The 26,447-nt window shown below is 42.1% G+C and overlaps 1 protein-coding gene and 1 long non-coding RNA gene across 3 annotated transcripts in view; one reads left to right on the top strand and one right to left on the bottom strand.

Annotated features, from left to right (window-relative positions):
- Positions 1 to 524: 524 nt before the first annotated feature.
- LOC127913003 (uncharacterized) lies at positions 525 to 2,401 on the top strand. The gene is made up of 3 exons (XR_008084346.1): positions 525 to 1,094; positions 1,136 to 1,422; positions 1,464 to 2,401. It is a non-coding gene; the product is annotated as an uncharacterized LOC127913003 (long non-coding RNA).
- A 5,863-nt stretch (positions 2,402 to 8,264) lies between these two features.
- zgc:112332 (uncharacterized protein LOC553712 homolog) overlaps positions 8,265 to 26,447 on the bottom strand; it is a 34,672-nt gene continuing 16,489 nt past the window's right edge. For both annotated transcript variants that reach the window (XM_052483612.1, XM_052483613.1), the window contains exons 2-7: positions 17,606 to 17,721; positions 13,853 to 14,008; positions 13,651 to 13,755; positions 11,175 to 11,384; positions 10,399 to 10,591; positions 8,265 to 10,285 (exon numbers count right to left, since the gene is read on the bottom strand). In XM_052483612.1, the coding sequence (XP_052339572.1) occupies positions 10,183 to 10,285; positions 10,399 to 10,591; positions 11,175 to 11,384; positions 13,651 to 13,755; positions 13,853 to 14,008; positions 17,606 to 17,721 (883 nt within the window). In that variant the 3' untranslated portion in view covers positions 8,265 to 10,182. The remainder of the gene's footprint in view (positions 10,286 to 10,398; positions 10,592 to 11,174; positions 11,385 to 13,650; positions 13,756 to 13,852; positions 14,009 to 17,605; positions 17,722 to 26,447) is intronic.

The following is a 26,447-nucleotide window of genomic DNA, read 5'->3' as shown; positions in this document are numbered from 1 at the left end:
AACACGGTGACACTCTTCTTTTCCCATTGATTACTATGTACTGAGATAAACATCAACCCTGTGACACTCTTCTTTTCCCATTGATTACTATGTACTGAGATTACTGTCACTCTATTGAGATAAACATCAACCCGGTGACACTCTTCTTTTCCCATTGATTACTATGTACTGAGATAAACATCAACACGGTGACACTCTTCTTTTCCCATTGATTACTATGTACTGAGATAAACATCAACCCTGTGACACTCTTCTTTTCCCATTGATTACTATGTACTGAGATAAACATCAACCCTGTAACACTCTTCTTTTCCCATTGATTACTATGTACTGAGATAAACATCAACACGGTGACACTCTTCTTTTCCCATTGATTACTATGTACTGAGATAAACATCAACCCTGTAACACTCTTCTTTTCCCATTGATTACTATGTACTGAGAAAATAAGTCAACTACTGTGATGTTTTACCTTTTGCCTTTTTTTTACGTGCAAGTATGACATTTTTTTAGGCTGATAATGGACTAAGGGGTAAAAAAATATATGTTTTGAGCAAATAGTGTTTTTTAGACACAAGTGCAAACATAATTGAGTAGGCCTTTCAAAGATTTGGTCTGATGGTGCCCTCTGATGTCATCGGCCTCCCCCTTGCTTGAGGAACAATAGAGGCGCAATAGAGAACAAGAGGAGTGGCTCACTAACTTCTGGTTTATTCCTATTCAATGTGTGTCTTAGTTGAGTTCCAGTCACTTCTAAGAAAACATGAAACATTATTTTATAGGTAGATAAATAGATACTTCAACTGAATGGAAGGTTCAGTTCTGTCACAGCCTTTTACAGTGTCAGATTTAAAGGACCTGCTGTCTTGTCAGCTCACAGCAGTGTTTCGCTTGATCAGAATCCTTGACTTTATTCTTATCATTTTTACAGCATTATTTGTAAAGACTTGTCATTTGCGAATGAGAGGTGCAGTAGCTCTGCTGGTGTTGCTGTTTTGTGTGTCTGGCACATGGGCTCAGGGAGAGAGTGGAGGGTTCAGAACTGAGCTGAAGGTAGTGGAACAGAGAGTGGAGGGGTCAGAACTGAGCTGAAGGTAGTGGAACAGAGAGTGGAGGGATCAGAACTGAGCTGAAGGTAGTGGAACAGAGAGTGGAGGGGTCAGAACTGAGCTGAAGGTAGTGGAACAGAGAGTGGAGGGGTCAGAACTGAGCTGAAGGTAGTGGAACAGAGAGTGGAGGGGTCAGAACTGAGCTGAAGGTAGTGGAACAGAGAGTGGAGGGGTCAGAACTGAGCTGAAGGTAGTGGAACAGAGAGTGGAGGGGTCAGAACTGAGCTGAAGGTAGTGGAACAGAGAGTGGAGGGGTCAGAACTGAGCTGAAGGTAGTGGAACAGAGAGTGGAGGGGTCAGAACTGAGCTGAAGGTAGTGGAACAGAGAATGGAGGGGTCAGAACTGAGCTGAAGGTAGTGGAACAGAGAGTGGAGGGGTCAGAACTGAGCTGAAGGTAGTGGAACAGAGAGTGGAGCAGAGCATCACTAAGTCTAAACTCCAGCAGAGGATAAAGATGAACAAACTGAAGAAAGAGAATGCAGGTATTTAATGAAGGTGGATTTTATTGTTAACTGACCGGTTTATTGGTGCGTATTATGGCTATAGACTAACTATTGTCCCAGAAGTACGCTGTGCGTTATGAAAATAAGAAATGCACAAATCATTATAGAAACAGAATTTTACTTCCATTGCATTGTTTATCAGACAATCGGGCATCCCGAAAATCTAACTTGTCTCGAAAACGTTTGTACAGTTTGGCCTAGAAACTAATATGACCACTCTATGGACAGACTCTCACGAACACGGTGACATTCTCTGATTTGGTCTACGTACCCCACAAGTGTCACTGGACTCGTCTGAAGGTAACCGGTACCAGTTGAAGCAATTACTGGACAGTTAAAGTCAGAAGTTCACATACACTTAGGTTGGATTCATTAAAACTTGTTTTCAACCACTCCACAAATGTATTGTTAACAAACTATAGTTTTGGGCAAGTCGGTTAGGACATCTACTTTGTGCATGACACAAGTCATTTTTCTAACTATTGTTTACAGACAGATTACTTATAATTCACTGTATCACAATTCCAGTGGGTCAGAAGTTTACATACACTAAGTTGACTGTGCCTTTAAACAGCTTGAAAAATTCCAGAAGATAATGTCATGGCTTTAGAAGCTTCTGATTGGCTAGTTGACATCATTTGAGTCAATTAGAGGTGTACCTGTGGATGTATTTCAAGGCCTACCTTCAAACTCAGTGCCTCTTTGCTTGACATCATGGGAAAATCCAAATAAGTCAGCCAAGAAGAAACACCATGGGACCACGCAGCCGTCATACCGCTCAGGAAGGAGACAAGAAGAAACACCATGGGACCACGCAGCCGTCATACCGCTCAGGAAGGAGACAAGTTCTGTCTCCTAGAGATGAATGTACTTTGGTGCGAAATGTGCAAATCAATCCCAGAACAACAGCAAAGGACCTTGTGAAGACACTGGAGGAAACAGTTATATTAGTATCTATATCCACAGTAAAATGAGTCCTATATCGACATAACCTGAAATGCTGCTCAGCAAGGAAGAAGCCCCTCTTCCAAAACCGACATAAAAAAGCCAGACTACAGTTTGCAACTGCACATAGGGACAAAGAGCGTACTTTTTGGAGAAATGTCGTCTGGTCTGATGAAACAAAAATAGAATTCTTTGGCCATAATGACCATCGTTATGTGTGGAGGAAAAAGGGGGAGGCTTGCAAGCCGAAGAACGCCATCCCAACCGTGAAGCATGGGGGTCTCAGCATCATGTTGGGGTGCTTTGCTGCAGGAGGGACTGGTGCACTTCACACAATAGATGGCATCATGAGGAATGAAAATGATGTGGATATATTGAAGCAACATTTCAAGACATCAGTCAGGAAGTTAAAGCTTGGTCGCAAATTGTTTTTTTTTTCAAATGGACAATGACCCCAAGCATACTTCCAAAGTTGTGGCAAAATGCAATAAGGACAACAAAGCCAAGGTATTGGAGTGGCCATCACAAAGCCCTGACCTCAATCCGATAGAAAATGTGTGGGTAGAACTGAAAAAGTGTGCGCTAGCAAGGAGGCCTATAAACCTGACTCTGTTACACCAGCTCTGTCAGGAGAAGTGGGCCAAAATTCACCCCACTTATTGTTGGAAGCTTGTGGAAGGCTACCCAAAACTTTTGACCCAAGTTAATAAACAATTTAAAGGCAATGCTACCAAATACTAATTGAGTGTATGTAAACTTCTGACCCATTGGGAATGTGATGAAAGATATAAAAGCTGATATAAATCCTTCTCTGTACTATTATTCTGACGTTTCACATTCTTAAAATAAAGTGGTGATCCTAACTGACCTAAGACAGGAAATGTTTACTAGGATTAAATGTCAGGAATTGTGAAAAACTGAGTTTAAATGTATTTGGCTAAGGTGTATGTAAACTTACGACTTCACCTGTATATACAGTACCTTCGGAAAGTATTCAGATCCCTATTTTTCTGTTATGTTACAAAACATTATTAACCTGGCCATAATGTTCCTGGTTTTGTTTTTGCTCTATTGACCCCCCACCCCCCAATTGTCATCATCTAATATTCTAGAAATCAATTAAACAATGTGTCTATAATGTTTTAACATCCTATTTTTGTTTTTTAATTTCTTATTTGTTTAAGTAAAATTATTTTTGCATCACTAAGTTTTCATATGTGGGTCAAATATGACCCTTATGTATTTCCTATGGAATTCACCACATTGCACTTGTCAAACTGACCCTTCTTTTTGCTACAACAATAAAATCAAAGTAAACAATCAAATATTTATTAAATATCTTGTTTTTAATGTTCATTAATCGCCTTTTTCATTTGTCCTTTTTAACTCATTGAATAAAATGAGTTTCACGAGGAGGCTCATAAGAATGCTGCCAGATATACAACGAAAATGATTTTACAGATGCTGGATGAGGAAGCCATTGGTGCCGCTGACTCAGAATCTTAGGTATCCAATTCAGATGACACAGACTATGTGCCTATACGTCAAGTTGGAGTTGTGGATGCACCTGGTAGTCCAGATGTCCAATATGATTCCACAGATGGGGAGGACGACTCCTCTGATGAGAGTGAAAACCATTAAAAAGGGGTCTTATTGGAGTGCCCCTTTTGCGACAGCGTGGAGAGAGGTCAACAAAGAGGAACTAAAGGCCTTTATTGGCATGGTGAAAAGGTGGGCTGTCTCCACACGGGAGCTATTTTTGGATCCACTGCAGAATCCAATGTATAAGGCCACCATGTCGGTCGGAAGATGTGAGGATATCCGTCGCTACCTGAGGCTGGATGACAAGAGGACCAGAGTGTTCAGAGAGGCAACAGACCACCTGGCAGCCTTCTGGTATGTGTGGGACCTTTTCCTATCGACCTGCAGAGGAAGGTTCATCCCCAGCGACTACGTCTGTGGATGAGCAGTTTTCCTCCAGACATGACGCTTGGCATTCTATCCAAAGAGTTCAATCTTGGTTTCATCAGACCAGAGACTCATGTTTCTCATGGACTGAGAGTCCTTTAGGTGCCTTTTGGCAAACTCCAAAGCGTGCTGTCATGTGCCTTTTACTGAGGAATGGCTTCCGTCTGGCCACTCTACCATAAAGGCCTGGTTGTTGGAGTGCTGCAGAGATGGTTGTCCTTCTGGAAGTTTCTCTCATCTCCACAGAAGAACTGAGGCGATGGAAAATGTGGGGTGATGAAAGAGAGCCACCACCACTCAGATCAGCCAGGGCCAGAATTGGTGCCAGCTCTGCCCAAGCACAAAGGATAGAAAAGTCAGCTGCTGGTGTTCTCAGTGCAACACACCCGTCTGCAAAGAGCACAGTCACATGCTTGTGGTTTGTAACAAATGCATGAGCTAACATAAGTCAGCATCACACACACGCACACTTTGCTCCTTTTAGTGTTCATGTTTTATAAATTCACAATTGTTAGTGTTGTTGTTTATATTGATGACGAAATTTGTATTTTCAAATAAATATTTTGAAATATTATAAAACATGCTTAATTAAGGTGGTTTATTTTGTTCTTCACACTAAAAGGTTGAACGTGATTGTAAGATTGATTGTAATAAAAATATTATAATATTTTCAATAGCTGTTACGAACTTTCATAATATGTTATCATGGAAATGTGCTGGACTACCAAAAATCCTCAGCAATCAACACACAATATCCCATAACAACAAAGTGAAAAATGTTTTTTAGGCATTTTTGCAAATGTATAAAAAACAAACAAACAGAAATACCTTATTTACATAAGTATTCAGAACATTTGCTATGAGACTCAAAATTGAGCTCAGGTGCATTCTGTTTCCAATGATCGCCTTTGAGATGTTTCTAGAACATGATTAGAGTCCGCCTGTGGTAAACTCAATTGATTGGAAACCTGAAAATATTTACCTGTGCAACAACGCTCCCCATCCATCCTGACAGAGCTTAAAACTTCTTCGGGCTAGGGGGCAGTATTTTCACGTCCGGATGATAAGCGTGCCTAAAGTAAACTGCCTGTTACTCAGGCCCAGAAGATAGGATATGGATATGCATGGTATTATTGGATAGAAAACACTCTAAAGTTTCTAAAACTGTTAAAATTAATGTCTGTGTATAACAGAACTCAGAACTGATTTGGCAGGCGAAACCCCAAGCACCATCCATCCAGGGAAATTGTTTTTGAGGTCATTGTGTTTTCCAATGCTTTCTATGGGAAACCTGAACCAGATTGCAGTTCCTATGGCTTCCACTAGATGTGAACAGTCTTTAGAAATTGTTCAATGTTTTTCTTTTGAGAAAAATGTACATTTTAGGGTACCTGAGGTTGGATTATAAATGTTGTTTGGACCAAGTTTACAGGTAACTCATTAGATACTTTGTAGTCATGTTGGGTGAGTTGAAACCGGTGTATTTCTGAATCAAATGCGCCAAATAAATGGACTTTTTGGGGATATAAAGAAGGAATTTATCGAACAAAACGACCATTCATTGTGTCACTGAGACATTTGGGATTGACATTTATTATATCACTATTTCTGACTTTCGTGTCGCACCTGCCTGGTTGAAAAATGTTTTTCATATTTTTGTATGCGGGGTGCTGTCCTCAGATAATCGCATGGTGTGCTTTCGCCGTAAAGCCTTTTTGAAATCTGACACAGCGGCTGGATTAACAAGACGTTATGCTTTATTTTGATGTATTACACTTGCATTTATATGAATGTTAAACATTTATATTTAATCTATGTAACGGGATTCGAGCGTTAAGGGATCCCTAAGAGGTTTTAAGAGTATCTGCAGAGAAGAATGGGAGAAACTCCCCAAATACAGGTGTGCCAAGCTTGTAGCATCATACCCAAGAAGACTCGAGGCTGTAATCGCTGCCAAAGGTGCTTCAACAAAGTACTGAGTAAAGGGTCTGAATACTTATGTAAATGTGATATCAGTTTTTTTTTAAACATTTTATACATTTGCCAAGAGTCTGCAAATCTGTCATCAAGGCAAAGGGTGGCTATTTGAATATATTTTGTTTTGTTTAACACTTTTTTGGTTAACTACATGATTGTGATATTTCATAGTTTGTCTTCGCTATTATTCTATAATGTAGAAAATTGTTTTAAAAAATAAAGAAAAACCCTTGAATGAGTAGGTGTTCTAAAACCTTTGACCAGTAGTGTACGTACGTTTCAATATCAGTGTCTGTACAGTATGTCTGTGTGTATACGTTCTCACTACAACATGAACCATCAGAATTGTCCAGAGCTGTTCGATTTCCTCTCGGACTGCTCTATCTTCATCTTAATGTTGTTCTGACTGCAGCTCATCAGTTTGACCGGGACGTTGAGCTGTTGTTGTATTACGCCCATCAGCCTACTACTATAGTAAAGGCTTTTGCCAAGCCAGGTGAGAGGGGGGTGGGTGTACTCTGTTGTAGATTTCTGTAAGTGAGATCAATGAGTAGTGTAGTCTAGTACCTTCAGGGGTGTTTCTAAGATTTAAGGACATTTGGGGCCTTAGCCCAAAGCGACAGGGGGACCCTAGTAGGGGGGGTCTGTAGGGATTCTCGCTGGAAGAAGAACATTTGAATTTGAACAGCTAAATGCATCGATCTGATAGACTTTGAGATGAACATTGAGAGATAAGATCAAAGAAATGTGTGTGTGTGTATGTGTGTGAGCAGTCCACAAACTCACTCATTAATATCCGAGGCTACGGTTAAACAGTCAAGCCCGGATGTACAAAAATAAGTTACACGCCATTCGGAAAGACCGTAGAAAAGTGTGTACAACTTGGACAGTGTTCAGCATGCAGATCTCAAGCAAGAGCATCACCCCTCTGAAATAGGCTGCATTTACACAGGCAGCCCAATTTGGATATTTTTTCCACTAATTGGTCTTTTGACCAGTCACATCAGATCTTTTTCCGAGCTGATTTGATTGGGCAAAAGACCAATTAGTTAAAAAATATATCAGAATTGAGCTGCCTGTCTAAAAGCAGCCATAGAAGATAGGAAAATATCATTCAGCTATTACAAATCATTGTTACAAAAAATGCCATAGGCGACAACATATTTATACAATACCTTTAATAATATGTACTACAAAATTAAATCCAATGCCATATAACATAGGCTGTATATACACAGGCAAGCCAATTCTGATCTTTTACTCACTAATTGGTCTTTTGACCAATCAGATCAGCTCTTTTGCCACCAACTGTGCAAAATAACATAATTGGGCTGCCTGTGTAAACACAACCTAAGGGCTCAATTCAATCCGTAGCGCAGAAGATCTGCATTGTAGCACAGTTGAAATTTAAAGGTAATTTCTGATTGAGACAACATACTTATGTGGCGTTTACTGTGAATGCAGTCTCTGTGAATGCGGAGAATTTGCCTTTAAAAGATTCATCGCGCTGTAACGCTTGATCTTGAGCCCTTAGGCTGCATTTACACAGACAGCTCAATTCTGATATTTTTTCCCCACTAAATGGTATTTTGGCAAATCAGATCAGCTCTTTTGCTAGTAATTGTTAATGCAGCCTTAATGCCGTAAAAGGGAGAAACAGAACGGATGTATTTTCAGAGTTTTGAATCAGGATAAATCCATCTACACCAGGCTCGGGCCAAAACGTGGCCACTATGTGGGGAACAGGATTTGAGACATGAGTCACAACCAGTCTTTATTCAGTCCTCAACAAATCTATTTTTCTGTCCGTTTACTCATATACAACTACAGTAACACACACACACACACATACATACACAGCTGAAGTTGGAAGTTTACATACACCTTAGCCAAATACATTTAAACTCCGTTTTTCACAATTCCTGACATTTATCCTAGTAAAAAGTTCCCCGTCTTAGGTCAGTTAGGATCACCACTTTATTTTAAGAATGTGACATGTCAGAACAATAGTAGATAATTATTTCTTTCAGCTTTTATTTCTTTCATCACATTCCCAGTGGGTCAGAAGTTTACATACACTCAATTAGTATTTGGTAGCATTGCCTTTAGATTGTTTAACTTGGGTCAAACATTTCGGGTAGCCTTCCACAAGCTTCCCACAGTAAGTTGGGTGAATTGTGGCCCATTCCCCCTGACAGAGCTGTTGTAACTCAGTCAGGTTTGTAGGCCTCCTTGCTCGCACACACTTTTTCAGTTCTGCCCACAAATTTTCTATCGGGTTGAGGTCAGGGCTTTGTGATAGCCACTCCAATACCTTGACTTGGTTGTCATTAAGGCATTTTGCCACAACTGTGGAAGTATGCTTAGGGTCATTGTCCATTTGGAAGACGCATTTGCGACCAAGCTTTAACTCCCTGACTGATGTCTTGAGATATTGCTTCAATATATCCACATAATTTTCATTCCTCATGATTCCATCTATATTGTGTGAAGTGCACCAGTCCCACCTGCAGCAAAGCACCTCTACAAAATGATGCTGCCACCACCGTGCTTCACGGTTGGGATGGTATTCTTCAGCTTGCAAGTCTCCCCCTTTTTCCTCCAAGCATAACGATGGTCATTATGGCCAAACAGTTCTATTTTTTCCCCATCAGACCAGAGGACATTTCTCCAAAAAGTATGATCTTTGTCCCCTTGTGCAGTTGCAAACCGTAGTCTGGCTTTTTTATGGCGGTTTTGGGGCAGTGGCTTCTTCCTTTCTGACCCGCCTTTCAGGTTATGTCAATATAGGACTCGTTTTACTGTGAATATAGATACTTTTGTACCTGTTTCCTCCAGCATCTTCACAAGGTCCTTTGCTGTTATTCTGGGATTGATTTGCACCAAAGTACGTTCATCTCTAGGAGACAGAACGCGTCTCCTTGCTGAGCGGTATGATGGTTGCATGGTCCCATTGTGTTTATACTTGCATACTATTGTTTGTACAGATGAACGTGGTACCTTCAGGCGTTTGGAAATTGCTCCCAAGGATGAACCAGACTTGTGGAGGTCTACAATTTCTATTCTGAAGTCTTGGCTGATTTCTTTTGATTTTCATATGATGTCAAGCAAAGAGGCACTGAGTTTGAAGGTAGGCCTTAAAATATATCCACAGGTACACCTCCAATTGACTCAAATTATGTCAATTAGCCTATCAGAAGCTTCTAAAGCCATGACATTTTCTGGAATATTTTAAGCTGTTTAAAGGCCGAGTCAACTTAGTGTATGTAAACTTCTGACCCACTGGAATTGTGATACAGTTAATTACAAGTTAAATAATCTGTAAACAACTGCTGTAAAATGTACTTGTGTCATGCGCAAAGTAGATGTCCTAACCGACCTGCCAAAACCTTAGTTCGTTAACAATAAATTTGTGGAGTGGTTGAAAAACAAGTTTTAATGACTCCAACCTAAGTGTATGTAAACTTCAACTGTAGTAGTAATGCTTTAAACATATTGCAATCTACATAGTGAGAATAGAATAACTGTAAAAAAAATCTGGGCAAATATCAAATAGCATTTTTGCCTATACAGTGCACTACTGTTGGCCAAAGCCACGTCGTGCACTATATCCACAATGTATTCAGTGCACTACATGAGGACTAGGGGGCCATTTGAGATGCAGCCTAGTGTCTTGTGTTCACTCCCAGGTGATGGCCAGCATCTTGCAGCTCAGCTCCCACAGTTTCTGGGCCAAGTCGTCATCCGAAGCTGTTCTGGAACACCTTGCAGGCGCACAGTCGCTGTTCACACACAAACACAATGAGTGTCAATGAGCAGGTGTACAATAACCTACCTGATTAACGCTGTGTACCACTGAGTTACCCTTTCCCAATATCAAACAGTATGCGTGTACCTGTAGTATCCTCCACTCTCCTTCTCCAGTCCTGGCTCCACAGCACAGTATATGGAGGTCTGAGCTCCCTCGACAGAGGACTTAGTGAATGGCCGGAACACCTTGACCGCTATCTGAACACGATTGTTCAGGTGTCTCCATAGTTCTGACTGGACCACACCCGGGTGGAGGGAGAACACACTCACACCGGTGCCTGCACACAACACACACAAGCTGGACGCTAAGTCATGTTATGATGACTAGTAGGAACAAGTTGCTTCTAGCCACAGTTACAGGGTGAGATATTTGCTCAATCTTAGGTTTGTAGGTACACAGGATTATCCATAGATCCTCTAATTCTGAATAGCTAACAGAAGGTTTGAGAGTCTTAAAGTTGGAGAAACTAACATGCAGCGGCCTAAATGAACAAAGTCCTTTTCAGAGTTCCCGGAGGGTGCTTTGGAGAGAAAACATGACATGGTCTATTTGAGGATCTTAACAGGACGATGTATATGTGTGAGACAGTACAGTATCCTGTTACTAATATATATACACACAAACACACACACACACACACACACACACACACACACACACACACACACACACACACACACACACACACACACACACACACACACACACACACACACACACACACACACACATAGGTGACTGCATAAAACATCTTGCAGAGATTGTGAAGAAGAGGAAATCTTTTGAGTCAACTCCAATTCTCTCCAAGAAACATTCCGTTCTAGACCAGTTCCGCTATGGCTGTCGAGGGCAGCTCTTACCCTGCAGTCGTTTTGCCAGTGAACGTGTGCAGAGGACATTGGCCAGTTTGCTCTGTCCATAGGCCTTGACCTGGTCGTAGCTCTTCTCACTGTTGATGTCATCCAGTCTCATGCTGGTCCAGGTGTGAGCCACTGACGACACGTTAACGATGCGGGCTGGCGCCGAGCACTTGATCAGGTCCACCAACAGGTAGGTCAACAGGAAGTGACCTACAGGAAGTCAGGGGTTAGGGACAGGTCAGGGAAGGGTCAATGAGCTGTGTGTGTGCGTTATTTCTGGCAAATTTGCATGTTGTCAGTGTGTGTGTGTGTGTGTGTGTGTGTGTGTGTGTGTGTGTGTGTGTGTGTGCGTGCGTGCGTGCGTGCGTGTGTGCGTGCGTGTGTGTGTGTGTGTGTGCGTGCGTGCATAAGAATGTTTTGTTATCTGTAAAACTGGTAATGAACTGTCGTTAAATTATCTTCTCTTCAGTATGAATAGTTCAACAGTGTGTGTATCTTTACGGACCCAGGAAGTATGGTGAGAATGATAACCGTTTTTAAAAGAAACTGTACTTCAGCAAAAGTCAGACTCACTTCTGTCCAAATCAGATTGAATTTCCGCCCTAATCCATGAATGGCTAATAGCCTTACTGCCGGAGCTAAGGTTAAGACAGAGAGCAATCCACGTAAACCAGACGCTAATTAGTTCTACATTTAGGAAGGAAATAGGGGCTAATATGCTGATTTACCATTTTAGCCTGCTTAAGAACATGCCTGCACTGATTTAATCTCGATAATCTGATAACACAGACGCACCAAGTTGGCCTAGTATATACAGTTGAAGTGGGAAGTTTACATACACCTTAGGCAAATACATTTAAACTCTGTTTCACAATTCCTGACATTTAATCCTAGTAAACATTCCCTGTTTTAGGTCAGTTAGGATCACCACTTTATTTTAAAAGTGTGAAATGTCAGAATAATAGTAGAGAAGGATTTATTTCTGCTTTTATTTCTTTCATCGCATTCCCAGTGGGTCAAAAGTTTACATACACTCAATTAGTATTTGGTAGCATTGCCTTTAAATTGTTTAACTTGGGTCAAATGTTTTGGGTAGCCTTCCACGAGCCTCCCACAATAAGTTGGGTGAATTTTGGCCCATTTCTCCTGACAAAGCTGATGAAACTGAATCAGGTTTGTAGGCCTCCTTGCTCGCACACACTTTTTCACTTCTGCCCACAAATGTTCTATCGGATTGTGGTCAGGGCTTTGTGCTGGCCACTCCAATACCTTGACTTTGTTGTCAATAAGGCATTTTGCCACAACTGTGGAAGAATGCTTGGGGTCATTGTCCATTTGGAAGACCCATTTGCGACCAAGCTTTATCTTCCTGACTGATGTCTTGAAATGTTGCTTCAATATATCCACATCATTTTTGTTCCTCATGATTCCATCTATATTGTGTGAAGTGCACCCGTCCCTCCTGCAGCAAAGCACCCCCATAACATGATGCTGCCACCCCTGTGCTTCACAGTTGGGATGGTGTTCTTTGGTTTGCAAGCCTCCTCCTTTTTCCTCCAAACATAACGATGGTCATTGTGGCCAAAGAGTTGTATTTTTGTTTCATCAGACCAGAGGACATTTCTCCAAAAAGTACGATCTTTGTCCCCATGTACCTGTTTCCTCCAGCATCTTCACAAGGTCCTTTGCTGTTGTTCTGGGATTGATTTGCACATTTCGCACCAAAGTACGTTCATCCCTAGGAGACAGAACTTGTCTCCTTCCTGAGAGGTATGACGGCTTCGTGGTCCCATGGTGTTTATACTTGCGTACTATTGTTTGTACAAATGAACGTGGTACCTTCAGGAGTTTGGAAATTGCTCCCAAGGATGAAACAGACTTGTGGAGGTCTTTTTTCTGAGGTCTTGGCTGATTTCTTTTGATTTTCGCATGATGTCAAGCAGAGGCACTGAGTTTGAAGGTATGCCTTGAAATATATTCACAGGTACACCTCCAATTGACTCAATTTATGTAAATTAGCCTATCAGAAGCTTGTAAAACCATGACATCATTTGACATCAAGCTGTTTAAAGGCACAGTCAACTTAGTGTATGTAAACTTCTGACACTGGAATTGATACAGTGAATTCTAAGTGAATTAATCTGTCTTGGAAAAATTACTTGTGTCATGCACAAAGTAGATGTCCTAACCGACATGCCAAAACTATAGTTTGTTAACAAGAAATTTATGGAGTGGTTTAGAAACGAGTTTTAATGACTTCAACCTTTGTGTATGTAAACTTCCGACTTCAACTGTATATATCATAATAACTAGTGGAACCTTGAATCGTCTATGGCCCAGGGGATTTTCCCGTTCCACTATCGGCTTGACTTACTTTGGGGAAAGGTTTAAGCTTTGGTTACACCTCAGCATTTTATGGCAAATGCATTATGAAAGGGGCTACATGAATACAAGTTCATTGATTGATTTATCTTACCCAGGTGGTTGACTCCAAACTGCATCTCAAAGCCGTCCTTAGTCTTAGAGTAGGGACACATCATGATGCCAGCGTTGTTGATCAGGATATTGACTTGCTTCTCCTCTGCAAACACCAGAAAAACTGTCACTGCAAAAGCTTTCCCTCCCTCCATCTATCTATCTATCCATCCATCCATTCCTATACCCTGAAGGTTATCTACCCTTGTTAACCAGCTCAGCGAACTCTCTGATCGACTTGGTGTCAGACAGATCCAGTTTGTGAACGACAATGTTTTCATTTCCACAATCTTCTGTGATCTCTTTCCTGGCGCCCTCCGCCTTCTCCATGTCTCTACACGCCATGATGATGCGAGCACCTGAGAGGGGGTTCAAAGAAGTCAGAGGTTACACAGAGGTAGGTCATAAAAGGTTACTAGCACACGGGAGGACAAATGTGAAAGATGTTCATTTGTGTTTAAAATCCCTGAACATCATAGAATGGATCATTCTCAACGGTTTAACAAAATATCATAGAAATCTCTAAAGACACAAGCTTAATATCTGTTTACAGAATATTCAACTGTTCATTTCACAGTGTTTGTCAGTAAAGAAACAGGCAACAGTATAAACTGTGTTTCTCATCTTCCCTTGGCAAACAATGGACTGCTCATCCTATTTTAATGAGCCCAGCCCTGCTGAGAGAGCCTATGAGGGGAGACACACACACACACACACAAACACACACACAATAGCTGTGGTGGCCCAGTAATTATGGAATAGAAGACCGTCATTATTCCATGGGAGTGTTCCGTCTGGAAGCTATCAAAGTGCCTTTGTTCCCCTCTCTCCGCTCCGATGTGGGGATCGAAATGGTTTCCCAAATTCCCTGGCAGAGCAACCAATCATAATTAAAACACAAACGATAAACAAACAATTAAGAGGGAAGTTAGAGTTTGAGTTGAGCCAATCGCACACACAGTGATGATCCAGGGTGATTTCATGCTGACAGCGTTTATTTGACGCCGTTTATTTGTTCCACATGGGTAAGTAGTGTGTGTGTGTGTGTGTGTGTGTGTGTGTGTGTGTGTGTGTGTGTGTGTGTGTGTGTGTGTGTGTGTGTGTGTGTGTGTGTGTGTGTGTGTGTGTGTGTGTGTGTGTGTGTGTGTGTGTGTGTGTGTGTGTGTGTGTGTGTGGTGTGTGTGTGTTCATTGGACAATGCAAACATTTTTTTTATTATCTAGCTGTTGTTTATAGTACATAATTAACACATTTAGTTATTCTATTTTATTTTACCATCACAGCAATTTTCATTGAGTTAAATTAAAATATAAATTTTGAACTACATGAATGTGATTTGACGGACAGAGGAAGGTAACTTGAGGATTCTAGTTTCAGATCTGTAAATTAAAGAATGTTTTCCAGTAAGCCAAGAAACAGAGTGTGATGCACGCAAGGCTTTGTCTTGGCCCAGCCTGTCTAGACATATTAAATAAAATAGTATTGGTAATACAATTATATTGATATTTTAATAGAACCACTCTCTTTCATATATTTCCTCTAGCTTACTAGACATCGTAAAGTATGATCAATATTTACTTATATAACAAATTACTTTAGGAAATAAAATGACAGACGGTTATGAATCTTTCGTTCCCAGCTCTAACCTCAGTTGTGAATGAGTGAAACGTCATTCTGATAGTATTTTAACAGACCCCCGATGCTTGCAATACACACACACACACATTCCCACTCACACACAAACACACAGTTGTGTTTTGTAAGAGGAAGTTGGTGCCACACAGAGCTTTTCAAGTGCAGCCAAAGGAACAAATCAGACCACGTACATAGAACCAGCTTTCATCTCCCTCTGTGTGTGTGTGCATGTGTGTGTTTGCGTGCGTGTGCGTTCCATCGCATGCATAGGACGGATGTTTAGCGGTCTACTCTGACAATGCCCTCTCTGTCTCCACCTCTCCTGGATCCTTAATGACTGCTACTTAGAATATCATTAGGCTAAAAGGTGCCCATACACTCGGTTTAGAAAAATATAGATTTTGTCCCTCTTGAGACAGCATAGTAACAATTCTGACTATTTTGAGGAAGGCTAAGAAAAATCAATGAATCTGTAATTCATTTGGATGTTTTTGCCAAGGAGGTCTTGGTCACACAATTTTACATCTAACTAAGATGTTTGGTGCAGAATTTTCTCAAGTGAAAGCATTTGAATAAAAACTAGTCGTCTCTCGTTGAAGGACAACAAATACTTCATTGAAGAATCCTGTCCATAGTTCCCACTCCTACTAGGAGTACTACCAATCACTGGCGAAGGATGTAGACTTCGACTTGTGTGTGTTTTTTTGTTTAACTATCCTTTATTTGACGCCGTTTATTTGTTCCACATGGGTAAGTAGTGTGTGTGTGTGTGTGTGTGTGTGTGTGTGTGTGTGTGTGTGTGTGTGTGTGTGTGTGTGTGTGTGTGTGTGTGTGTGTGTGTGTGTGTGTGTGTGTGTGTGTGTGTGTGTGTGTGTGTGTGTGTGTGTGTGGTGTGTGTGTGTTCATTGGACAATGCAAACATTTTTTTTATTATCTAGCTGTTGTTTATAGTACATAATTAACACATTTAGTTATTCTATTTTATTTTACCATCACAGCAATTTTCATTGAGTTAAATTAAAATATAAATTTTGAACTACATGAATGTGATTTGACGGACAGAGGAAGGTAACTTGAGGATTCTAGTTTCAGATCTGTAAATTAAAGAATGTTTTCCAGTAAGCCAAGAAACAGAGTGTGATGCACGCAAGGCTTTGTCTTGGCCCAGCCTGTCTAGACATATTAAATAAAATAGTATTGGTAATACAATTATATTGATATTTTAATAGAACCACTCTCTTTCATATATTTCCTCTAGCTTACTAGACATCGTAAAGTATGATCAATATTTACTTATATAACAAATTACTTTAGGAAATAAAATGACAGACGGTTATGAATCTTTCGTTCCCAGCTCTAACCTCAGTTGTGAATGAGTGAAACGTCATTCTGATAGTATTTTAACAGACCCCCGATGCTTGCAATACACACACACACACATTCCCACTCACACACAAACACACAGTTGTGTTTTGTAAGAGGAAGTTGGTGCCACACAGAGCTTTTCAAGTGCAGCCAAAGGAACAAATCAGACCACGTACATAGAACCAGCTTTCATCTCCCTCTGTGTGTGTGTGCATGTGTGTGTTTGCGTGCGTGTGCGTTCCATCGCATGCATAGGACGGATGTTTAGCGGTCTACTCTGACAATGCCCTCTCTGTCTCCACCTCTCCTGGATCCTTAATGACTGCTACTTAGAATATCATTAGGCTAAAAGGTGCCCATACACTCGGTTTAGAAAAATATAGATTTTGTCCCTCTTGAGACAGCATAGTAACAATTCTGACTATTTTGAGGAAGGCTAAGAAAAATCAATGAATCTGTAATTCATTTGGATGTTTTTGCCAAGGAGGTCTTGGTCACACAATTTTACATCTAACTAAGATGTTTGGTGCAGAATTTTCTCAAGTGAAAGCATTTGAATAAAAACTAGTCGTCTCTCGTTGAAGGACAACAAATACTTCATTGAAGAATCCTGTCCATAGTTCCCACTCCTACTAGGAGTACTACCAATCACTGGCGAAGGATGTAGACTTCGACTTGTGTGTGTTTTTTTGTTTAACTATCCTTGGGTACCAGAAGTCCTGATAGTAAAACAAGGAAAATCCGTGCAAGGCGGGACATTTTGCCGGTCCTCACAAAAAAATGTTGCTATTTTAGGCTTAGGGGTTAGGTTTAGGGTTAGATATAGGGTTCGGGGTTAAGTTTAGGCTCAAGGTTAGGGTTTGGGGTGAGGAAAAATAGGATTTTAGATGGGAATCAATTCTTTGGTTCCCACAAGGATAGCAACACAAAACTGTGTGTGTGTGTGTGTTCTCTACCTCTCTTGGCCAGGTCCCTGGCTGTCTCTTTGCCGATTCCAGTGTTAGCTCCTGTGATGATGACAGTCTGACCGTCCAGACGCACGTCACATGACCAGCGGCCACAGAAGAAGTTCCTGACAGAGTCAGATACACACAGCAAGAGAGAGTCAAATACACAATCAACACAGTCAATCAACACAGTTGAACACAGTTGAACAAACAGTTGAAATCGTTTGGAGGATGTGGTAAGACAGCTTATTACAGAGACAGGAAATGTAGTAATATTACAACATAACACAACAACATACAATACACATATTACACACACACACCAGTGGAGGCTGCTGAGGGGAGGGCGGCTCATAATAATGGTGGAACGGAGCAAATGGAATGGCATCAAACACCTGGAAACCATGTTTGATGTATTTGATACCATTCCACTGATTCCGCTCCAGTCATTAACACGAGCCTGTCCTCCCCAATTAAGGTGCCACCAACCTCCTGTGACACACACACACAAACACCACATCACTGACACACAGAGCAGATAATCAGAATGTCAACTTAATTTAGCTGTCAGCAAGACAGTTAAATAACTAGCTACTAGTAAGAATACTAGCTTAAGTACTGAACCAAATTAATGAAATGTAAATTATTCGACTTATGATTAATTGGAAATAAGTGAAAAAGGTTATGATCTTCTATGGAGCATACGACTAGATTAAATATTAATTCAGTAAATCGGCTACCAAACCTTGATAAATAATAGATTTAGTAAAAAATCAATAATAATTTGTTATGAAGTAGAAATATGTTTTTGATTTAATTTACTTTACAGTTTTTCTCAATCGCTTTGGCTCAATTCTCAAATTATTATTTTATTTTTCAAAACAATATTTTCAAATCTCTGAACAATTAGTTTATTTTTTCACACCAGATTTGACATTCTTATTAATTAAAGCAAATTGCACGTGTTTTGTCACTTGTGTGCAAAAGAGTAAACACAATTGTCTACAATTTGCACAATGGCTACATGCACATGGCTGATCAAACCTGATGAGCTGATTCTCAGTGAAATTGTCAAACTCGTCACAACATTCTTTCATCGTGTGAGCCATCACGTGCAAAATGATCCATTCAATGAGCAAAATCTGTCTGAGATACATGTATCTTCCATAAATATCTATTTTATTTTATTTTACCTTTATTTAACCAGGCAAGTCAGTTAAGAACATATTCTTATTTTCAATGACGGCCTGGGAACAGTGGGTTAACTGCCTGTCCAGGGGCAGAACGACAGATTTGTACCTTGTCAGCTCGGGGGTTTCTAGTCCAACGCTCTAACCACTAGGCTACGCTGCCGCCCCTATGACATGGAATGTGTGTGATGTCTGCTAAATTGGCAAATTACCTGCCAGGTGACATAGTAATGAAATAGGAATCACAATCTTACCAATCAAGTTTGGAAGCATATATATGGAGCTTGCCCAAAGCACAATCATTACCATTTATGAACATGGAGGAACGTCACAACCCGGAACAGCAGCTACATGCTCGTGGAGGAGAAATAAGAAGATGTGTAAGAGTGGTTGGTGGGGGTGTTAGGGGAAGACATAATAGAGGAAGAGGGCAAAGAATAAGAGTCCCTGATGAAATCAGAGCCACAATTGTGGACAATGTCATAAACCATGGTGTTATAATGGAAGAGGCTGGTTGGAGAGTACAGCCTAATGTAAACAGGTCCACAGTGTTATAAACCACGGTCTGACAATGGAAGAGGCTGGTTGGAGAGTACAGCCTAATGTAAACAGGTCCACAGTGTTATAAACCATGGTCTGACAATGGAAGAGGCTGGTCAGAGAGTACAGCCTAATGTAAACAGGTCCACAGTGTCATAAACCACGGTCTGACAATGGAAGAGGCTGGTCAGAGAGTACAGCCTAATGTAAACAGGTCCACAGTGTTATAAACCATGGTCTGACAATGGAAGAGGCTGGTCAGAGAGTACAGCATAATGTAAACAGGTCCACAGTGTCATAAACCACGGTCTGACAATGGAAGAGGCTGGTTGGAGAGTACAGCCTAATGTAAACAGGTCCACAGTGTTATAAACCATGGTCTGACAATGGAAGAGGCTGGTAAGAGAGTACAGCCTAATGTAAACAGGTCCACAGTGTCATAAACCATGGTCTTACAATGGAAGAGGCTGGTTGGAGAGTACAGCCTAATGTAAACAGGTCCACAGTGTCATAAACCACGGTCTGACAATGGAAGAGGCTGGTCAGAGAGTACAGCCTAATGTAAACAGGTCCACAGTGTCATAAACCATGGTCTTCCTATGGAAGAGGCTGGTTGGAGAGTACAGCCTAATGTAAACAGGTCCACAGTGTTATAAACCATGGTCTGACAATGGAAGAGGCTGGTCAGAGAGTACAGCCTAATGTAAACAGGTCCACAGTGTCATAAACCATGGTCTTACAATGGAAGAGGCTGGTTGGAGAGTACAGCCTAATGTAAACAGGTCCACAGTGTCATAAACCATGGTCTTACAATTGGAAGAGGCTGGTCAGAGAGTACAGCCTAATGTAAACAGGTCCACAGTGTCATAAACCACGGTCTGACAATGGAAGAGGCTGGTTGGAGAGTACAGCCTAATGTAAACAGGTCCACAGTGTCATAAACCACGGTCTGACAATGGAAGAGGCTGGTTGGAGAGTACAGCCTAATGTAAACAGGTCCACAGTGTCATAAACCACAGTCTGACAATGGAAGAGGCTGGTTGGAGAGTACAGCCTAATGTAAACAGGTCCACAGTGTCATAAACCACAGTCTGACAATGGAAGAGGCTGGTTGGAGAGTACAGCCTAATGTAAACAGGTCCACAGTGTCATAAACCACAGTCTGACAATGGAAGAGGCTGGTTGGAGAGTACAGCCTAATGTAAACAGGTCCACAGTGTCATAAACCACGGTCTGACAATGGAAGAGGCTGGTTGGAGAGTACAGCCTAATGTAAACAGGTCCACAGTGTTATAAACCATGGTGTTACAATGGAAGAGGCTGGTCAGAGAGTACAGCCTAATGTAAACAGGTCCACAGTGTTATAAACCATGGTCTGACAATGAAGAGGCTGGTCAGAGAGTACAGCCTAATGTAAACAGGTCCACAGTGTTATAAACCATGGTCTGACAATGGAAGAGGCTGGTCAGAGAGTACAGCCTAATGTAAACATGTCCACAGTGTTATAAACCACGGGTCTGACAATGGAAGAGGCTGGTTGGACAGTACAGCCTAATGTAAACAGGTCCACAGTGTCATAAACCACGGTCTGACAATGGAAGAGGCTGGTTGGAGAGTACAGCCTAATGTAAACAGGTCCACAGTGTTATAAACCATGGTGTTACAATGGAAGAGGCTGGTCAGAGAGTACAGCCTAATGTAAACAGGTCCACAGTGTTATAAACCATGGTCTGACAATGGAAGAGGCTGGTCAGAGAGTACAGCCTAATGTAAACAGGTCCACAGTGTTATAAACCATGGTGTGACAATGGAAGAGGCTGGTTGGAGAGTACAGCCTAATGTAAACAGGTCCACAGTGTTATAAACCATGGTGTTACAATGGAAGAGGCTGGTCAGAGAGTACAGCCTAATGTAAACAGGTCCACAGTGTTATAAACCATGGTCTGACAATAGAAGAGGCTGGTCAGAGAGTACAGCCTAATGTAAACAGGTCCACAGTGTTATAAACCATGGTCTGACAATGGAAGAGGCTGGTCAGAGAGTACAGCCTAATGTAAACATGTCCACAGTGTTATAAACCACGGTCTGACAATGGAAGAGGCTGGTTGGACAGTACAGCCTAATGTAAACAGGTCCACAGTGTCATAAACCACGGTCTGACAATGGAAGAGGCTGGTTGGAGAGTACAGCCTAATGTAAACAGGTCCACAGTGTTATAAACCATGGTGTTACAATGGAAGAGGCTGGTCAGAGAGTACAGCCTAATGTAAACAGGTCCACAGTGTTATAAACCATGGTCTGACAATGGAAGAGGCTGGTCAGAGAGTACAGCCTAATGTAAACAGGTCCACAGTGTTATAAACCATGGTGTTACAATGGAAGAGGCTGGTCGGAGAGTACAGCCTAATGTAAACAGGTCCACAGTGTTATAAACCATGGTGTTACAATGGAAGAGGCTGGTCAGAGAGTACAGCCTAATGTAAACAGGTCCACAGTGTTATAAACCATGGTCTGACAATAGAAGAGGCTGGTCAGAGAGTACAGCCTAATGTAAACAGGTCCACAGTGTTATAAACCATGGTGTTACAATGGAAGAGGTTGGTCAGAGAGTACAGCCTAATGTAAACAGGTCCACAGTGTCATAAACCACGGTCTGACAATGGAAGAGGCTGGTTGGAGAGTACAGCCTAATGTAAACAGGTCCACAGTGTCATAAACCACGGTCTGACAATGGAAGAGGCTGGTTGGAGAGTACAGCCTAATGTAAACATGTCCACAGTGTTATAAACCATGGTGTTACATTGGAAGAGGCTGGTTGGGGAGTACAGCCTAATGTAAACCGGTCCACAGTGTCATAAACCACGGTCTGACAATGGAAGAGGCTGGTTGGAGAGTACAGCCTAATGTAAACAGGTCCACAGTGTTATAAACCACGGTCTGACAATGGAAGAGGCTGGTTGGAGAGTACAGCCTAATGTAAACAGGTCCACAGTGTCATAAACCACGGTCTGACAATGGAAGAGGCTGGTTGGAGAGTACAGCCTAATGTAAACAGGTCCACAGTGTTATAAACCATGGTGTTACAATGGAAGAGGCTGGTTGGAGAGTACAGCCTAATGTAAACAGGTCCACAGTGTTATAAACCACGGTCTGACAATGGAAGAGGCTGGTTGGAGAGTACAGCCTAATGTAAACAGGTCCACAGTGTCATAAACCACGGTATGACAATGGAAGAGGCTGGTTGGAGAGTACAGCCTAATGTAAACAGGTCCACAGTGTCATAAACCACGGTCTGACAATGGAAGAGGCTGGTTGGAGAGTACAGCCTAATGTAAACAGGTCCACAGTGTCATAAACCACGGTCTGACAATGGAAGAGGCTGGTTGGAGAGTACAGCCTAATGTAAACAGGTCCACAGTGTCATAAACCACGGTCTGACAATGGAAGAGGCTGGTTGGAGAGTACAGCCTAATGTAAACAGGTCCACAGTGTCATAAACCACGGTCTGACAATGGAAGAGGCTGGTTGGAGAGTACAGCCTAATGTAAACAGGTCCACAGTGTCATAAACCACGGTCTGACAATGGAAGAGGCTGGTTGGAAAGTACAGCCTAATGTAAACAGGTCCACAGTGTCATAAACCACGGTCTGACAATGGAAGAGGCTGGTTGGAGAGTACAGCCTAATGTAAACAGGTCCACAGTGTTATAAACCATGGTCTGACAATGGAAGAGGCTGGTCAGAGAGTACAGCCTAATGTAAACATGTCCACAGTGTTATAAACCACGGTCTGACAATGGAAGAGGCTGGTTGGACAGTACAGCCTAATGTAAACAGGTCCACAGTGTCATAAACCACGGTCTGACAATGGAAGAGGCTGGTTGGAGAGTACAGCCTAATGTAAACAGGTCCACAGTGTTATAAACCATGGTGTTACAATGGAAGAGGCTGGTCAGAGAGTACAGCCTAATGTAAACAGGTCCACAGTGTTATAAACCATGGTCTGACAATGGAAGAGGCTGGTCAGAGAGTACAGCCTAATGTAAACAGGTCCACAGTGTTATAAACCATGGTGTTACAATGGAAGAGGCTGGTCGGAGAGTACAGCCTAATGTAAACAGGTCCACAGTGTTATAAACCATGGTGTTACAATGGAAGAGGCTGGTCAGAGAGTACAGCCTAATGTAAACAGGTCCACAGTGTTATAAACCATGGTCTGACAATGGAAGAGGCTGGTCAGAGAGTACAGCCTAATGTAAACAGGTCCACAGTGTTATAAACCATGGTGTTACAATGGAAGAGGTTGGTCAGAGAGTACAGCCTAATGTAAACAGGTCCACAGTGTCATAAACCACGGTCTGACAATGGAAGAGGCTGGTTGGAGAGTACAGCCTAATGTAAACAGGTCCACAGTGTCATAAACCACGGTCTGACAATGGAAGAGGCTGGTTGGAGAGTACAGCCTAATGTAAACATGTCCACAGTGTTATAAACCATGGTGTTACATTGGAAGAGGCTGGTTGGGGAGTACAGCCTAATGTAAACAGGTCCACAGTGTCATAAACCACGGTCTGACAATGGAAGAGGCTGGTTGGAGAGTACAGCCTAATGTAAACAGGTCCACAGTGTTATAAACCACGGTCTGACAATGGAAGAGGCTGGTTGGAGAGTACAGCCTAATGTAAACAGGTCCACAGTGTCATAAACCACGGTCTGACAATGGAAGAGGCTGGTTGGAGAGTACAGCCTAATGTAAACAGGTCCACAGTGTTATAAACCATGGTGTTATAATGGAAGAGGCTGGTTGGAGAGTACAGCCTAATGTAAACAGGTCCACAGTGTTATAAACCATGGTGTTACAATGGAAGAGGTTGGTCAGAGAGTACAGCCTAATGTAAACAGGTCCACAGTGTCATAAACCACGGTCTGACAATGGAAGAGGCTGGTTGGAGAGTACAGCCTAATGTAAACAGGTCCACAGTGTCATAAACCACGGTCTGACAATGGAAGAGGCTGGTTGGAGAGTACAGCCTAATGTAAACATGTCCACAGTGTTATAAACCATGGTGTTACATTGGAAGAGGCTGGTTGGGGAGTACAGCCTAATGTAAACAGGTCCACAGTGTCATAAACCACGGTCTGACAATGGAAGAGGCTGGTTGGAGAGTACAGCCTAATGTAAACAGGTCCACAGTGTTATAAACCACGGTCTGACAATGGAAGAGGCTGGTTGGAGAGTACAGCCTAATGTAAACAGGTCCACAGTGTCATAAACCACGGTCTGACAATGGAAGAGGCTGGTTGGAGAGTACAGCCTAATGTAAACAGGTCCACAGTGTTATAAACCATGGTGTTATAATGGAAGAGGCTGGTTGGAGAGTACAGCCTAATGTAAACAGGTCCACAGTGTTATAAACCACGGTCTGACAATGGAAGAGGCTGGTTGGAGAGTACAGCCTAATGTAAACAGGTCCACAGTGTCATAAACCACGGTATGACAATGGAAGAGGCTGGTTGGAGAGTACAGCCTAATGTAAACAGGTCCACAGTGTCATAAACCACGGTCTGACAATGGAAGAGGCTGGTTGGAGAGTACAGCCTAATGTAAACAGGTCCACAGTGTCATAAACCACGGTCTGACAATGGAAGAGGCTGGTTGGAGAGTACAGCCTAATGTAAACAGGTCCACAGTGTCATAAACCACGGTCTGACAATGGAAGAGGCTGGTTGGAGAGTACAGCCTAATGTAAACAGGTCCACAGTGTCATAAACCACGGTCTGACAATGGAAGAGGCTGGTTGGAGAGTACAGCCTAATGTAAACAGGTCCACAGTGTCATAAACCACGGTCTGACAATGGAAGAGGCTGGTTGGAAAGTACAGCCTAATGTAAACAGGTCCACAGTGTCATAAACCACGGTCTGACAATGGAAGAGGCTGGTTGGAGAGTACAGCCTAATGTAAACAGGTCCACAGTGTCATAAACCACGGTCTGACAATGGAAGAGGCTGGTTGGAGAGTACAGCCTAATGTAAACAGGTCCACAGTGTTATAAACCATGGTCTGACAATGGAAGAGGCTGGTCAGAGAGTACAGCCTAATGTAAACAGGTCCACAGTGTTATAAACCATGGTGTTACAATGAAAGAGGCTGGTCGGAGAGTACAGCCTAATGTAAACAGGTCCACAGTGTTATAAACCATGGTGTTACAATGGAAGAGGCTGGTCAGAGAGTACAGCCTAATGTAAACAGGTCCACAGTGTTATAAACCATGGTCTGACAATAGAAGAGGCTGGTCAGAGAGTACAGCCTAATGTAAACAGGTCCACAGTGTTATAAACCATGGTCTGACAATGGAAGAGGCTGGTCAGAGAGTACAGCCTAATGTAAACATGACCACAGTGTTATAAACCACGGTCTGACAATGGAAGAGGCTGGTTGGAGAGTACAGCCTAATGTAAACAGGTCCACAGTGTCATAAACCACGGTCTGACAATGGAAGAGGCTGGTTGGAGAGTACAGCCTAATGTAAACAGGTCCACAGTGTTATAAACCATGGTGTTACAATGGAAGAGGCTGGTCAGAGAGTACAGCCTAATGTAAACAGGTCCACAGTGTTATAAACCATGGTCTGACAATGGAAGAGGCTGGTCAGAGAGTACAGCCTAATGTAAACAGGTCCACAGTGTTATAAACCATGGTCTGACAATGGAAGAGGCTGGTCAGAGAGTACAGCCTAATATAAACAGGTCCACAGTGTTATAAACCATGGTCTGACAATAGAAGAGGCTGGTCAGAGAGTACAGCCTAATGTAAACAGGTCCACAGTGTTATAAACCATGGTCTGACAATGGAAGAGGCTGGTCAGAGAGTACAGCCTAATGTAAACAGGTCCACAGTGTTATAAACCATGGTGTGACAATGGAAGAAGCTGGTCAGAGAGTACAGCCTAATGTAAACAGGTCCACAGTGTTATAAACCATGGTCTGACAATGGAAGAGGCTGGTCAGAGAGTACAGCCTAATGTAAACAGGTCCACAGTGTTATAAACCATGGTCTGACAATGGAAGAGGCTGGTCAGAGAGTACAGCCTAATGTAAACAGGTCCACAGTGTTATAAACC

The sequence above is a fragment of the Oncorhynchus keta genome, chromosome 28, assembly GCF_023373465.1.
Source record: "Oncorhynchus keta strain PuntledgeMale-10-30-2019 chromosome 28, Oket_V2, whole genome shotgun sequence".
In the NCBI taxonomy this organism is placed as follows: Eukaryota; Metazoa; Chordata; class Actinopteri; order Salmoniformes; family Salmonidae; genus Oncorhynchus; species Oncorhynchus keta.
The sequence above is the reverse complement of the archived record's forward strand: the minus strand, read 5'-3'. Positions and strand labels throughout refer to the sequence as shown.